This window comes from Genypterus blacodes, unplaced genomic scaffold (assembly GCF_046128005.1).
Source record: "Genypterus blacodes isolate CSIRO-AG114 ecotype Tasmania unplaced genomic scaffold, CSIRO-AGI_Gbla_v1 ptg000258l_1, whole genome shotgun sequence".
Lineage (NCBI taxonomy): Eukaryota > Metazoa > Chordata > Actinopteri > Ophidiiformes > Ophidiidae > Genypterus > Genypterus blacodes.
Genome location: NW_027467051.1, coordinates 352465 through 365000, shown reverse-complemented (window position 1 = coordinate 365000; position 12536 = coordinate 352465). Strand labels below are relative to the sequence as shown.

Genomic DNA, 12536 nt, shown 5'->3' with positions numbered 1-12536 from the left:
GTGACAGAGTGAGAGTCAGAGAGTCAGAGTGACAGAGTGACAGAGTGAGAGAGTCAGAGTGAGAGTCAGAGTGAGAGTCAGAGTGAGAGTCAGAGTGAGAGAGTCAGAGTGAGAGTCAGAGTGACAGAGTGAGAGTCAGAGTGAGAGAGTCAGAGTGACAGAGTGAGAGTCAGAGTGAGAGAGTTAGAGTGACAGAGTGACAGTCAGAGTCAGAGAGTCAGAGTGACAGAGTGACAGAGTGAGAGAGTCAGAGTGAGAGTCAGAGTGAGAGTCAGAGTGAGAGAGTCAGAGTGAGAGAGTCAGAGTGAGCGAGTCAGAGTGAGAGAGTGAGAGAGTCAGAGTGACGGAGTCAGAGTGAAAGAGTCAGAGTGACAGAGTCAGAGTGAAAGAGTGAGAGTCAGAGTGAGAGTCAGAGTCAGAGTGACAGAGTCAGAGTGACAGAGTCAGAGTGACAGAGTCAGAGTGACAGAGTCAGAGTGAAAGAGTGAGAGTCAGAGTGGGAGTCAGAGTCAGAGTCAGAGTGACAGAGTCAGAGTGACAGAGTGAGAGTCAGAGTGAGAGTCAGAGTGAGAGCCAGAGTGACAAAGTAAGAGTCACAGTTGAGCAGGTTACAGTTAGATAATCACTTTGCTGATGGAGGGAGATCAACTCCATGTAGGAGCATCAAGATGTGTCCACCTATCAGCAGTCAGGTCGGTCTCTCTCTCTCTCTCTCTCTCTCTCTCTCTCTCTCTCTCTCTCTCTCTCTCTCTCTCTCTCTCTCTCATGTTTACGTGGACGTGTCACACATTTCAAGTGAGCAGCTTAAAGCTACAATCAGGGTTTGTTTGTAGAAAACACATTTTAATGATTTTGCTGAAATCCTCATTAAATGGATTTGTTCTCCTGCTTAGGGGGCAAGAAGCACCATCAATCACCACAGAGTCACTGTCAATCATGTCTGAAATGCAAATGATGTGGGGGGGTGTCACTCTGACTCTCACTCTGTCTCTGTCTCTCTCTCTGATTCTGCCTCCACACACTCAAACAGCACAAAGCTATACTTAGTTTAGATGTTTCTTATAGAAGCAGTAGGTGGAACAGCCTGTTTTCACTCAGTGGGCTGCGTGAAGAGGAAGAACAGGTACATCAATGTTTGTAGACAGCTCGTCCTGTAAACACACACACACACACTCGGCTACAGGTGACGTTCTCTGGTCACGTTTGTTCCTAAAGCTCTGGACTCTCACCTTGTTTCCTGTGTAGACGGAGCTGAGGCTTTAATGACTCTGTCTGTAAGACGAGCAATGGATGAAGAGCCTCAGGCTGGGAGGCACTTCATCATGGAGAGACTAAAAAAGAGCAGACAGAAGGGAGATGAGGGGGGGGTGGGGGGGTACGGGAGAAGGGGGGAGGGGGTCAGTGGCGGTCAGGCAACCATGACGATCACCTCGAATCAGATGATGCTTCCACTCCAGTGCCTTCCCATGGAAAGAGCAGAAGAGAAGGGGTGTGTGTGTGTGTGTGTGTGTGTGTGTGTGTGTGTGTGTGTGTGTGTGTGTGTGTGTGTGTGTGTGTGTGTGTCTGATAAGAAAATTAAGGATCTGGGCAAAGAAAAAGAGGTAAATGGAGGGAGGATGGAAAAGGGGAGGAGAGGCAGTCTGACAGATCCTTAATTAGCTGAGGTAATGAGTTAGTGAGAGGAGAGGGGTGTGTGTGTGTGTGTGTGTGTGTGTGTGTCAGGGAGGGGAAAGAGTAAGACTCTGAACACATTAATGCACCTGTAGGTCTTCATCACACAGGGTGAAGATCATCCTCTGTCTCTTCAGGTCGTTATTGTAATGGCTGTATGATTATGGAGTGTGATCATGATGTCATTGTTTTACAGAGCAACATGACTCTGGCCTCAGTGTTATGGCCATGAGATAGATTTGCACCATTATACAATAATGTGACATGATTATGACACCGATCCACTCTGAACACAATTTCATTTCATACAATCTATTTATTTCTCACACACACACACACACACACACACACACACACACACACAGACAGTGAATTTCATCCCCTGTCTTGTCTAATTCAGGAATGGCCCCAACCTGCACGGATATGTCACTTAGACACACACACACACACACACACACACAGGACGACGCACAAATTTCCCCGCCTTGGCTACGATGAAGCTGACCCAGTTTCCATGGTGACAGAGAGGGGGGGGTCATGGCTGGCTGCCATTTCACAGGACACACCCGCGTCTCACTGAGAGAGGGACAGGACGAGGTGGAAGGATACATTAGAATGAAAAGGTGATGCAAATGAAGGAAGAAGGAAAGGAGATGAGAGAGGAGGTGGGATGAGGAAGAGGAAGTTGGAATTGATGAATGTATTTGAGACTTCAGTTGTTGGAGCTTTGTGAAAGTTTAGGCTCAGCTTATCAGACTAAACGTCTAAACGACTAAACCGTCAGAGAGGAAAGTTGAACACAGGCGTCATGTCTTCTTCTGTGGTGCTTTAACAACTCATAAAGACGCAGAAGAGGTCACGTCTTTCTGTCATCAGGATAACTCAGAGTGATCCATAAATGATTAGGAAGGAGGAAACATTCACACAGAGATGTTTTCACTCTGTTAACACAATTAGATGACAAAAAGAAGAAGATGTAACAATAACAGCACAATAACTTCATGGATCTCAAGGTAATCATAGCAAAAGACTGTTATTATGTTTGATAAACACGTGTGCTCTCTAATGGACCTGTGTGTAATCTAGATGGATAAGTAGAAGAACATTCTGTCATTAAACATAGGAGGGATTCATGAACATTAAGTCATTATTGATCTCCTAAGTGAACAAACAGAAGAGATGAGCTTTAAGCTTTACAGTTCAAATCTGTGCCCGTCTCATTCTTAACATCGTCTCCAGTGGACGGTTAAAGCACATAAACATCTCTGCTCTGTTCTTCCTCTGTGAAAAGTGTTCTGTGGACGAACAAAGTTGAAAATCTCTTTCTATTCCTGAAGATATAAATGTGTTAGAGCAGACAGAAGATGATGAATGTTACAAAGGCCCCGAAATAACCACCGGGATAAATTTAGGTGCAGCTCGCCGCAGGCCCAATAGATTAGAATATATGAATGAGAGAGAGAGAGAGAGAGAGGGAGAGAGAGAGAGAGAGGGAGGGAGAGAGAGAGCTGGGCTTGAGCTCTGGATCTACATTAACTATGACAAAGATAACAGGTGGTGACCATTTGTGGTTTGTTTGTCTGCGTGTGTCAAGGGAATAAGGGAAGAGAGGGAGGGAGAGGGAGAGCCAGAGAGAGAGCCAGAGAGAGGGAGAGAGAGAGAGAAAGAGAGAGAGGGAGAGAGAGAGCCAGAGAGAGAGCCAGAGAGAGGGAGAGAGAGAGAAAGAGAGAGAGGGAGAGAGAGAGCCAGAGAGAGAGCTAGAGAGAGGGAGAGAGAGAGAGAAAGAGAGAGAGGGAGAGAGAGGTGAAGGTGACAGATTTTCACTTCAAAGGCAGGCGAGTGCACAGCGCAGATTAAAGCACACCAGGAATCAAAGACCCTCAGGTGGTCGGCAACACACAGGTGTCCCCCTATGTGTGTGTTTGTGTGTGTGTGTAGCAGGAGAGAGAAGCCGTCTATTTTTACCTCTTATCTCCGGCTGCACCTCTCCTGGTTCTCGCTCGCTCCCCTTTGTCAGCAAAGCCGTGGCTCCCAGTGGAAGAGAAGAGGGAAGAAACCCAGAGAGCAGAGCTTCACAAGTCCTCTCTCATGATGTGGACAAGAGAGAACGAACCAGAAGAATCCTGATGAAGGAATGATTTATCTACCCCACGTGTGTGTGTGTGTGTGTGTGTGTGTGTGTGTGTGTGTGTGTGTGTGATGGTTAGAGGAGCAGCCCTGAACCTTATGTTTTCCCTCATTCAAAGTATCTTGGAGCTTTCCCGTGTTCACATAACCTTTACATAAATTCCCACAGCTGGATTACCTGGTTGATGTATTAATTGGTGGACTGATCTGAAGCCGATGCCGCTTCAGGCTGTTGGCCTTTACTTTGTGTCTTACCTGTTAAGCCAAGTGTGTAAAAGTCTGTAACCTCAGAGGGGAACAAATGTACACACCCACATGCAATCACACACTCTAAAGTGTTTCTCCTGTCCATGAGAGCAGCCAATGTGGGCCGAGGGCCTGAACCTCTCAGCCTCCCCATGCTGCAGCCACACTCTCTACACAACCACTCAACTCTCCCTGCTAGGAGAGGTGTGTGTGTGTGTGAGAGCTCCATTTACCGCCACAACTGCTAAAGCACTATCGTGCTATGCTAAAAGTGTCATTCTCCCTCTCCCACACACACACACACACACTGTGAGGGGAAGCAGAAAACATCAGCTTGACACACTCCTTCCCCTTCCCTGTCTTGGCTCAAGTCCAAGTGGACACTCACAACGCCACATGTGGGTAAACACACATACACACACACACACACACACAACCTGACAAGTGCCTGCTCCAGTGTATGTTGCCATAGCAACACGATCAGCAGCGTTCTTGCTCTTTGGCTCCACTGAGCATGACAGAGAGGCTTGTCTATGCACTTGAACTACAGACACACACTCACACACACACACACACACACACACACACTTCCATGCATGCATGACACAGCCAACAGTGTCAATCAATAAGAATACTGCTGCTCTGAAGTAATCAGGCGGCTAAATCCTGTGATTTGTGATTAGCAGAGCATGGAGGGCTGAAAGACGCCGCCCCCTACAGCTAACATGCTGCAACTGCACCCACAACCTCTACTGTCATCATGTGTTTGGCTGCTTGTCTAACCAGGCTTATGCTTTAAACATGAGGCTTTACTTCATATGTAGACTTTAACACACATTACCATAAACACAGGAGATTTCAGAACCGTGGACAGTGACAAACCTGTAATGAGCAACTGTAACCACTAGAGGGCGGAGCTTCTACTTCTACTTCTTACTTCTACTCCTTTTTTGGCTCCAAAGCGTCTACTGATGACCTCTGACCTCCGATCACAGTGTGATGATGCTGCAGTGTGTCCTCGTCTGAAAGTAAAGAGCCTGAAAAAAAAAAAAACACACACACACACACACACTTTCATTTAGCAAGCTGGCCGCAGATTAACTTGTGTTGCTAGGTAACCAGACTAGGCTGTGCCACCTTTGTTCATTGTTTCCCCGTCCAAATGACTTTTGTGGAATTGTGACAAACCTCTAAGTGAAGGCGTCAGCTTTGATAAAGGAGGATAAGTGGGAAACAAGCCAGGCGTCGCCGAGGTTCACTGGATTCTGGTTCTGTGTCGTTCTCCTCTCAGACTGCAGACAATGACAATATTAATGTGCTGATTAAGTTATCACTCCGTTCGTCTTTGAACTATGCTGGAAATGTATCACAAAGTCAAACTACAGAGCTCAGACTCCTTCCTCTGCTCACTGAGGGAATACAGAGACGCTGCAACAGGAACATGACTTAGCTTCACAACATGGGGAGGAGAGGAAGAAGAACTACCTCTGGAGCAAAAACAGGCTTTTGATTCTGTCAACATTTACCTTCAACCTAACCAGAGTAACATTTGCATTAAAGAAAATTCCAGCTGGGCTCCGGGGGAAAATTAAGATCATTGCAGCAATTGAAATTGAAAACCTGTGAGTGTTGTGACTCAGATGAAGGGGTGACGTCATCGTTCACATCTCTGTAGGACTCATGCAGCTCTTAAGTAGCAAGCTCTTAGCTGGTTTTGGTGTTTTTGCTGGTTTCCACTCTCTTTTAGTTGTTGTCAGTGTCTCTGTCCTCTTTGTTGTTGTGGGTGTTGAGGTCGTTTGTGTTTCCCAGCCCTGCAGGTGAGCCATATAACCACTAGATGGCAGGCGAACACAAGTAGAGACTAACACTGACGCGCTGCTGCACAGTCACACACACATCACGCAGTCTTCATCTACAGCATAGAATCACACAGCCAGTAGCCATGACAACAAAGCAGAATAACATAGTTTTGACAAAGTAATGTTGGTAGTATTGAGCCTGTTGTGCTCTGGAGTGAATGTTTCTATGATTTTACTGTCAGGTCCCATGAGCTCCATGTTTGTGTCCACAGTGATAGAACAGATTTGTGTGTGTGTGTTTAAGTCCATTTGTGACACCAATCTGAGGCATCAATATCTGTCAATCAACCATCATGACATGTGCAAATCTGAAATAATAGAACATCAACAATTGTTACGTCTTATGAGCAAAACTTTGACTGCATTTTCTCGTGACTTCCTTTTCTATAATAATGTCAGAAGAAGAGGAAGCAGTTTATGATCAATACCATTATCTAACATTCTTCAGATTTGTCACGTCCACATGAAGCAACACAGCTTTATGATTTGAGTTTTCCTATTGATAAGTATTTTGATTGATCCTAAGTGATTCAAACGATCCCAGGTGAGATCAAAGTGTCACATTCCTGATGACTGAGGTGATCGTCTGATCAAAGCTTTGAGTTTCACCCAGTATCTGTTCAGTCATAACAGGGTCTGTGTGTGTGTGTGTGTGTGTGTGTGTGTGTGTGTGTGTGTGTGTGTTAGTCACTGCAGCATCCCCTTCTCTTACCTCACACACACACATGCGACACTTCCTGTTTCCTGCTCACCTTTTTTCAGAGGAACACAGTGACGATGTAATGAATTGTTTAGCGATGTGCTGTCACATTCCAGATAATGGAGCAATAAAGAGTCAATAAAGGAGACATATATGGATTTCACTGCTCTTTAGTCTCATGTTGGAGGTTGAACAAAGCTGATTTCCCCCCTTTTGTCCCTTCAGTTCCTGTTAATCTGAGATGAATCTGATCTGAATGTGTTCAGGTCCCTTCCTTGTCTGTGTGTCGTTGTGTCACAGCCCATTCCTTTCACCTCAGGCCTGCAGGAATTCACCGTTCTGCTGTCTGTTTGTGCGTGCGTGCGTGTGTGTGTGTGTGTGTGCGTGTGTGTGTGTGTGCGTGTGTGTCATGGCCCTGCCCACATTCCTCTGTCGCCCTCAGTGTTAAGCGGAAGTGGAACTAGATAAGGCCACATTTCTGCCCTTCCACTGCAGAGTCACTGTGTTCCTCTGCTGCCTTGTCTACAGAAGGCAGCAGAGGAAGAGGAAGAGGGGGCGGGGGGCGGGGGGCGGGGGGCGGGGGGGATGTCTCTTTAGATTGGTCACATTCATCCAATCTGCTCTGCTGGACAAATATTTGCTCTAGATGACTGTTTTCTTTCCACTGAAACAAATAGTTGTTGGAATGTTTGTGTGCTTGGTGGCATCTCTCTCTCTCTCTCTCTCTCTCCCTCTCTCTCTCTCTCTCTCTCTCTCTCTGTCACTTCCTCACACACTCTGTTGTTTCCTCCTGTTGTTCCGTCTCACTGTCGCCTGGCTGCAGACTCATTCAGTCTTTAATGGAGAACTTCATCTGGGTTTCCACTGACGCTCCAATCAACCCAAGTTCATCCTGCATGACGCAGGAGCTCCCCTGCTTTGTTTTTGTGTTTTTTTGATGGCCACCACTTGAAAACATTAAAGGTTAATTCTTCTTCTTTAGTCTCCTTAAGGCTCCATTTCTAAAATTCCAACTTTGCTGACTTTAAAACGACTCATTGTTCATTCTATTAGTACTAAAAGTATAGAAATGTATTTGAGTGTTGGAGTAATGTAGAGATTTATAGATTAAAATGAAGATTCATGATTCTTTAATGTAGAGAAATGAATGTAAACAGAAGCTAAAGTATAAACAGACTGATCTGATTCTCTGTTGGATGATCTGAGCAGATTGCGTAACCGGCAGCCTTACGTTTGAGTTTCATTCTAACGTAATCACAGCACGTAGTTCTCCCCTTTATCACACACACACGCAAACACACACACTGCACTCCTTATTTCTGATTGCACACAACTGTGGATTTAGCCGCAGAACTCCATAATCCACACTTGTGTTGATAAGAGGAAGAAGACCCACCTGCAGGCGTGTGTATGACATAACTACAGCACCGTGTGTGTGTGTGTGTGTGTGTGTGGCCTGGTTCCTCTCAAATCCTGCGGCTGGACAAGATTTCCAGTTGGAAAATGATATCAGCTCCTGTCAACTGGAAGAGATATGCAGCGGCTGTGTGTGTCTGTGTGTGTGTGTGTGTGTGTGTGTGTGTGTGTGTGTGTGTGTGTGTGTGTCTGTGTGTGTGTGAGAGAGAGAAACAGAATATAAACCTCTACACCTCGTTATGAAGACGCTGAGCTGTTGTGTTTTGTGCTGTGGTCATGTGGGATGATGGTGCAGTGACATCATCCTCCTCCTCCTCCTCCTCCCTCACGCAGCCTTCTCTTCATCATCTTCATATTATCTGTGTGTGGCTCATGTAACCCCTCAGCATCTCTCTCTCTCTCTGGCCTGACCCCACATGACCTCATCACCTACATCAAGTCTGTCCTGGCTGCTTTAACCCCGTAGATTCACTCCACCTGACCTTTAAAAGCAGAGGATCAGACATGAAGCAGTCGGTGCAGTGAAGGCCTGATAACATGGAGGCTCCGCGTTACTTCCTTGTCAACGATGAAAGGGATAACGTGCCTTTAAATAGTTTCTATGCAGCCTTGAATCATTTTATAGATTCCTCTGTTTGAAACGATCAAAGCCTCGTCCCTCATCTGTGGAGCAGCTGATCCGTGGCATCACTTCCTTGTAAAGCGCTCCTTCCCCTGCTCTGCCTCCCGAGGGCGCTAATAGGAAGGCCAGGGTCACTGCTGGAATGTGTGTGGGGCAGGTGGAGCGTGTGTGTGTGTGTGTGTGTGTGTGTGTAGAGTAACAAACAGACAGTGGCTGGGAGGAGCCTAGCATCCCAGTTTCACCCACAGCCGGTATAAGTAGAGGCCTGGGCTGGGACTGGAACACAAAGCACCTGTTGCTCCTCTCAGACCCAGCAGGACTCCACAGATCCGTCTGCTCCTCCGCTCCTCCGCTCCTCTGAGTTTATACTGCATCCTGACTTTAACATGACCATGGCTCCCATCAGGATCAGGACGCTGGCTGCTCTTCTCCTCCTCTGTGTTTGTCTGCAGGAAGGTGAGTCACTTTTTGAGCCTGTCTGAGGTTTGAGACTGGGGGGGAAATAAGGAAGATGCTTTGATAATTCATGCAGTTTTTCAAAATAAAGGTCCAGGTTTTGATTGATGTGAAGAAAAAGAGGTTTTGTCAGAGAGAAATTGTGCAAAATAAGGGTTTTTCTCTAGATTTCCATTCTTACACATTGTAATGCTGCAGCCTTCGACCTTCTTACAACCACAACACACACACACACACACACACACACACACACAGCAGCTTAATCTAGCTCCCAGTCCCTGATCCAGCCCAGCTCAGGGTGTGAGCCAGCAGATAGACTCGATCATTCTTTCATTTACATGCTTTAATCTGGGAGTGTGACATCATCCTTGATAGACTGCCCAGGTGTTTATCAAAGCGGCGAGGCGAGGGATTACTCAGCACTTCTGTAATCAGGCCGTGTTTGTGGTGTTTGAAGGTTGGGGAGTTCCCTTATCGGAGCGGGCCGAGCCGCCGACTCATCAGCCTCCTCAGCCGCACGGCCTCAGGACCAAACGCTGCTCCTGCAACAGCTGGCTGGACAAGGAGTGCATCTACTTCTGCCACCTGGATATCATCTGGGTCAACACGCCCAGGTGAGTCCTGCTAACGAGCCGGGACGAGCCGGGACCAGACAGAACCACGGGACTGAGACCTCCAGTCACACAGAGAGACATTATCTTAAGACCTCATGTGTTTCCCTCCTACAGTAAGCTCCTCCCCTACGGCATGGGAAGCCCCCTGTCTCGCCGCCGCCGCCGCCGCTCTGCCGCCCGGTGTGAGTGTGCCAGCTCGGCCGACAGAACCTGCTCCGGTTTCTGCCAGGAAAGGTGAGCTTGTTCCTCTTACCTCTGCTCCTGCCGTCACATTCCTCCCTCACACCGGATCAGAGTAGCATCAGTGTCTCCTTCCACTGCATACGGGCGTGAAAGACAAGGCGGAGAGAATGATTAGGCCCGTGATAATGTGAGCCGAGTATGAGGGCGGTGTAGAGAGAGAGAGAGAAACGTGTGTGGAAGGCTTTGATATGAAACTTTAGCTGTCACATCTCAGAGTCAGAGCAACAATGAGGCTGAGTCACCGTCTAGATGATATCTGGGTCCTTTCTGGTGGAAGAACCCTCCAGATTCCTCACATTCATACTCCACAGAACCTTCTCCAGGGGTTAGCCTCGTCCTTTAACACTGTTGTTTTTGTCCACAGCTCTGAGAAGCCTGAGAGTGTCGTCGTCTCAAGCTCTTCATCAGACACCAACGACCACAAACTGCTGGCATCTCTCAGGTAAAGAAGAAGAAGAGATTTACTGTTTGAAGCATGAAATCACCTAATAAGTTACATATTTAAACACTTTACAGTCCATCTGAACCACGTCTGACCTGTCCTCTGCTGTTCTCTCTTTAGATCAGTGATCAGGTCCAACACGGAGACGGCACAAGAACTTCTGTCCACCAGAACAAAGTCCCTCCACGTCAACAGACTAAAGAATATAAGGAGGAGGTAGAGGAGGAGGAAGACGAGCTCACCGGACACTTGACATGTGCCTTTACCTGCTGATCCATCCAGCTGCAGCATCAGCAGCACTGAGAGGACAGGGAGGTGTCTGGGATGAAGTGTTGCCACGGTGCCAGGCTGATAATGAAAGAGTGTTTAAAGGAGAAAAGAGCGTTTCTCCTCCTGCAGACTGGCAGGAGACCAAGACCTCCCTGGATGTGGACGGCAGGAGGATTCACGGGCGGAGGAGACGCTCAGCCTTTTTGGAAAATCCTTGAGCTTTTCCGAACATTCTGCATTCCAAGGAGGCCGAAGCCAAACAGAAGACGAGCTTGAGACGAGCGCTCGGCCCGTTACTGTCACGTGTAAGGAGCGGACACGGGGCTGGCGTGTGTGTGTTTGGGCCGTGGGATGGACGGCTTTCTCACCTGCCAGGGACAGAGGATGTGTGTGTGCTGTTTGTCCTGTTCTCCTCTGTCATTTCATTGCTTCTCTCTCTGTATCAGAGCCTGAATCTTCATCCTAACGTTTAGGGGTTAATTGGTAAATTGCTTTGTGATGAATAAGAAATACTTGAACATGGCAGCTTCTTCTTCTTCTTCTTCCCTCTCTCTAACCTCAGTGACATGAAGGTCGTCTCTTTAAATGTATCCGATTAAGGAGTCACAGCCTTTTGCCACACACACAAACACACACACACACGCACACACACACGCACACGCACTGATTGACTTTCTATCAGCACCACAGTGGCTTCATTGTTCAAGTGTTTACTGCACAGATCCTGCTTAAGGTTTTGATTGAAGATAAGACGGAAGGTTTCAATAGAGCGGCGGTTGCCAAGACGGCAGAGCGGTTTGCTCCTGAGCGATGGTTTCACTCCTCAAATCATTCACCGAGGGAAAATCACCACCAACCGTCGGCTAAACTCTTCAAAAGCAATCTGATCTGTCTTTATATTGGGTTTATAAATGTGTGTGTGCAGTGAATCCATCTATTCCAACACAAACTGAGTGTGTATGTGATGATGATACAGTGTGTGTGTGTGTGTGTGTGTGTGTGTGTGTGTGGTTTGTTTTGTTTGTTGTCTGTGTTGTTGATTTAAAGCTTCTGTACATGGAACATCTTATTTATTCTCTAACTTATTCAGGGATGTATTTATATGCGTGTGTGTGTGTGTGTGTGTGTGTGTGTGTGCGTTAATGCTGAATCTGTAGCAGGAAATAAACATCAATACAAAAGAGAAAGACGTTTCTACAGCTTTGATTCATTTCTTGACTCTCTTGGTGGTTGATGACTTTACACTGACTGATGTGAACGCTCACACACACACACACACACACACAAGGATCCATCATCATCAAACCATCATCATCAAACAGACAGCAGATCAACTCTTCACTCCTATTGGTTGATGCTTCTAAGGGCTTATTCTTATTGTTTACTTGTTATAAAACTCTGAATGATCTTCAAACCTTCACTCAGGTTTGATGAAAGCCTGTGAGAGCATGAGATTGTCAGATTTGAACTTTGGTTGTTATTTGTAAGGCACATTAGATCAGGTAGGTCACGCTCAAAGGGGGATTTGTTGCGTAAGAGCTGTCTTAATGGTTTGTTAGAAGTATGAGCTACATGTCTGGAGGCTTTAATCAGTTAAGAATAATATTTAGATCAAACAGCTTCCTCCTTCATAAGGAAGCTGCTCCATGTAAAAGCTTCAGAGGTGAGGCAAGGTGAAGAAGAGGGAAAGTCCCTGATTGAACTACAAGATAGAAGAAGCTTAGAAGCAGGTTTATTCACTTTAAACTGTTTTAATAGTGAAACCTAAAGCAGTTTACAGTCAGAGAGGCACATGAAGGGAACCATGAAGGGAACTGTTGCGGTCGTGCTTCCATGGAATACACACTGACTCACAGAGACACAAGGGTGT

General features: G+C 46.6%; 1 protein-coding gene across 1 annotated transcript; it reads left to right on the top strand.

The window, feature by feature from the left end:
• The first annotated feature begins 8908 nt into the window (after positions 1-8908).
• edn2 (endothelin 2) lies at positions 8909-11847 on the top strand. The gene is made up of 5 exons (XM_076171511.1): positions 8909-9097; positions 9555-9711; positions 9826-9945; positions 10319-10396; positions 10517-11847. The coding sequence occupies exons 1-5, from the start codon at positions 9028-9030 to the stop codon at positions 10614-10616; spliced, it is 525 nt and encodes a 174-aa protein (XP_076027626.1). The 5' UTR covers positions 8909-9027; the 3' UTR covers positions 10617-11847.
• The last annotated feature ends 689 nt before the right edge of the window (positions 11848-12536 follow it).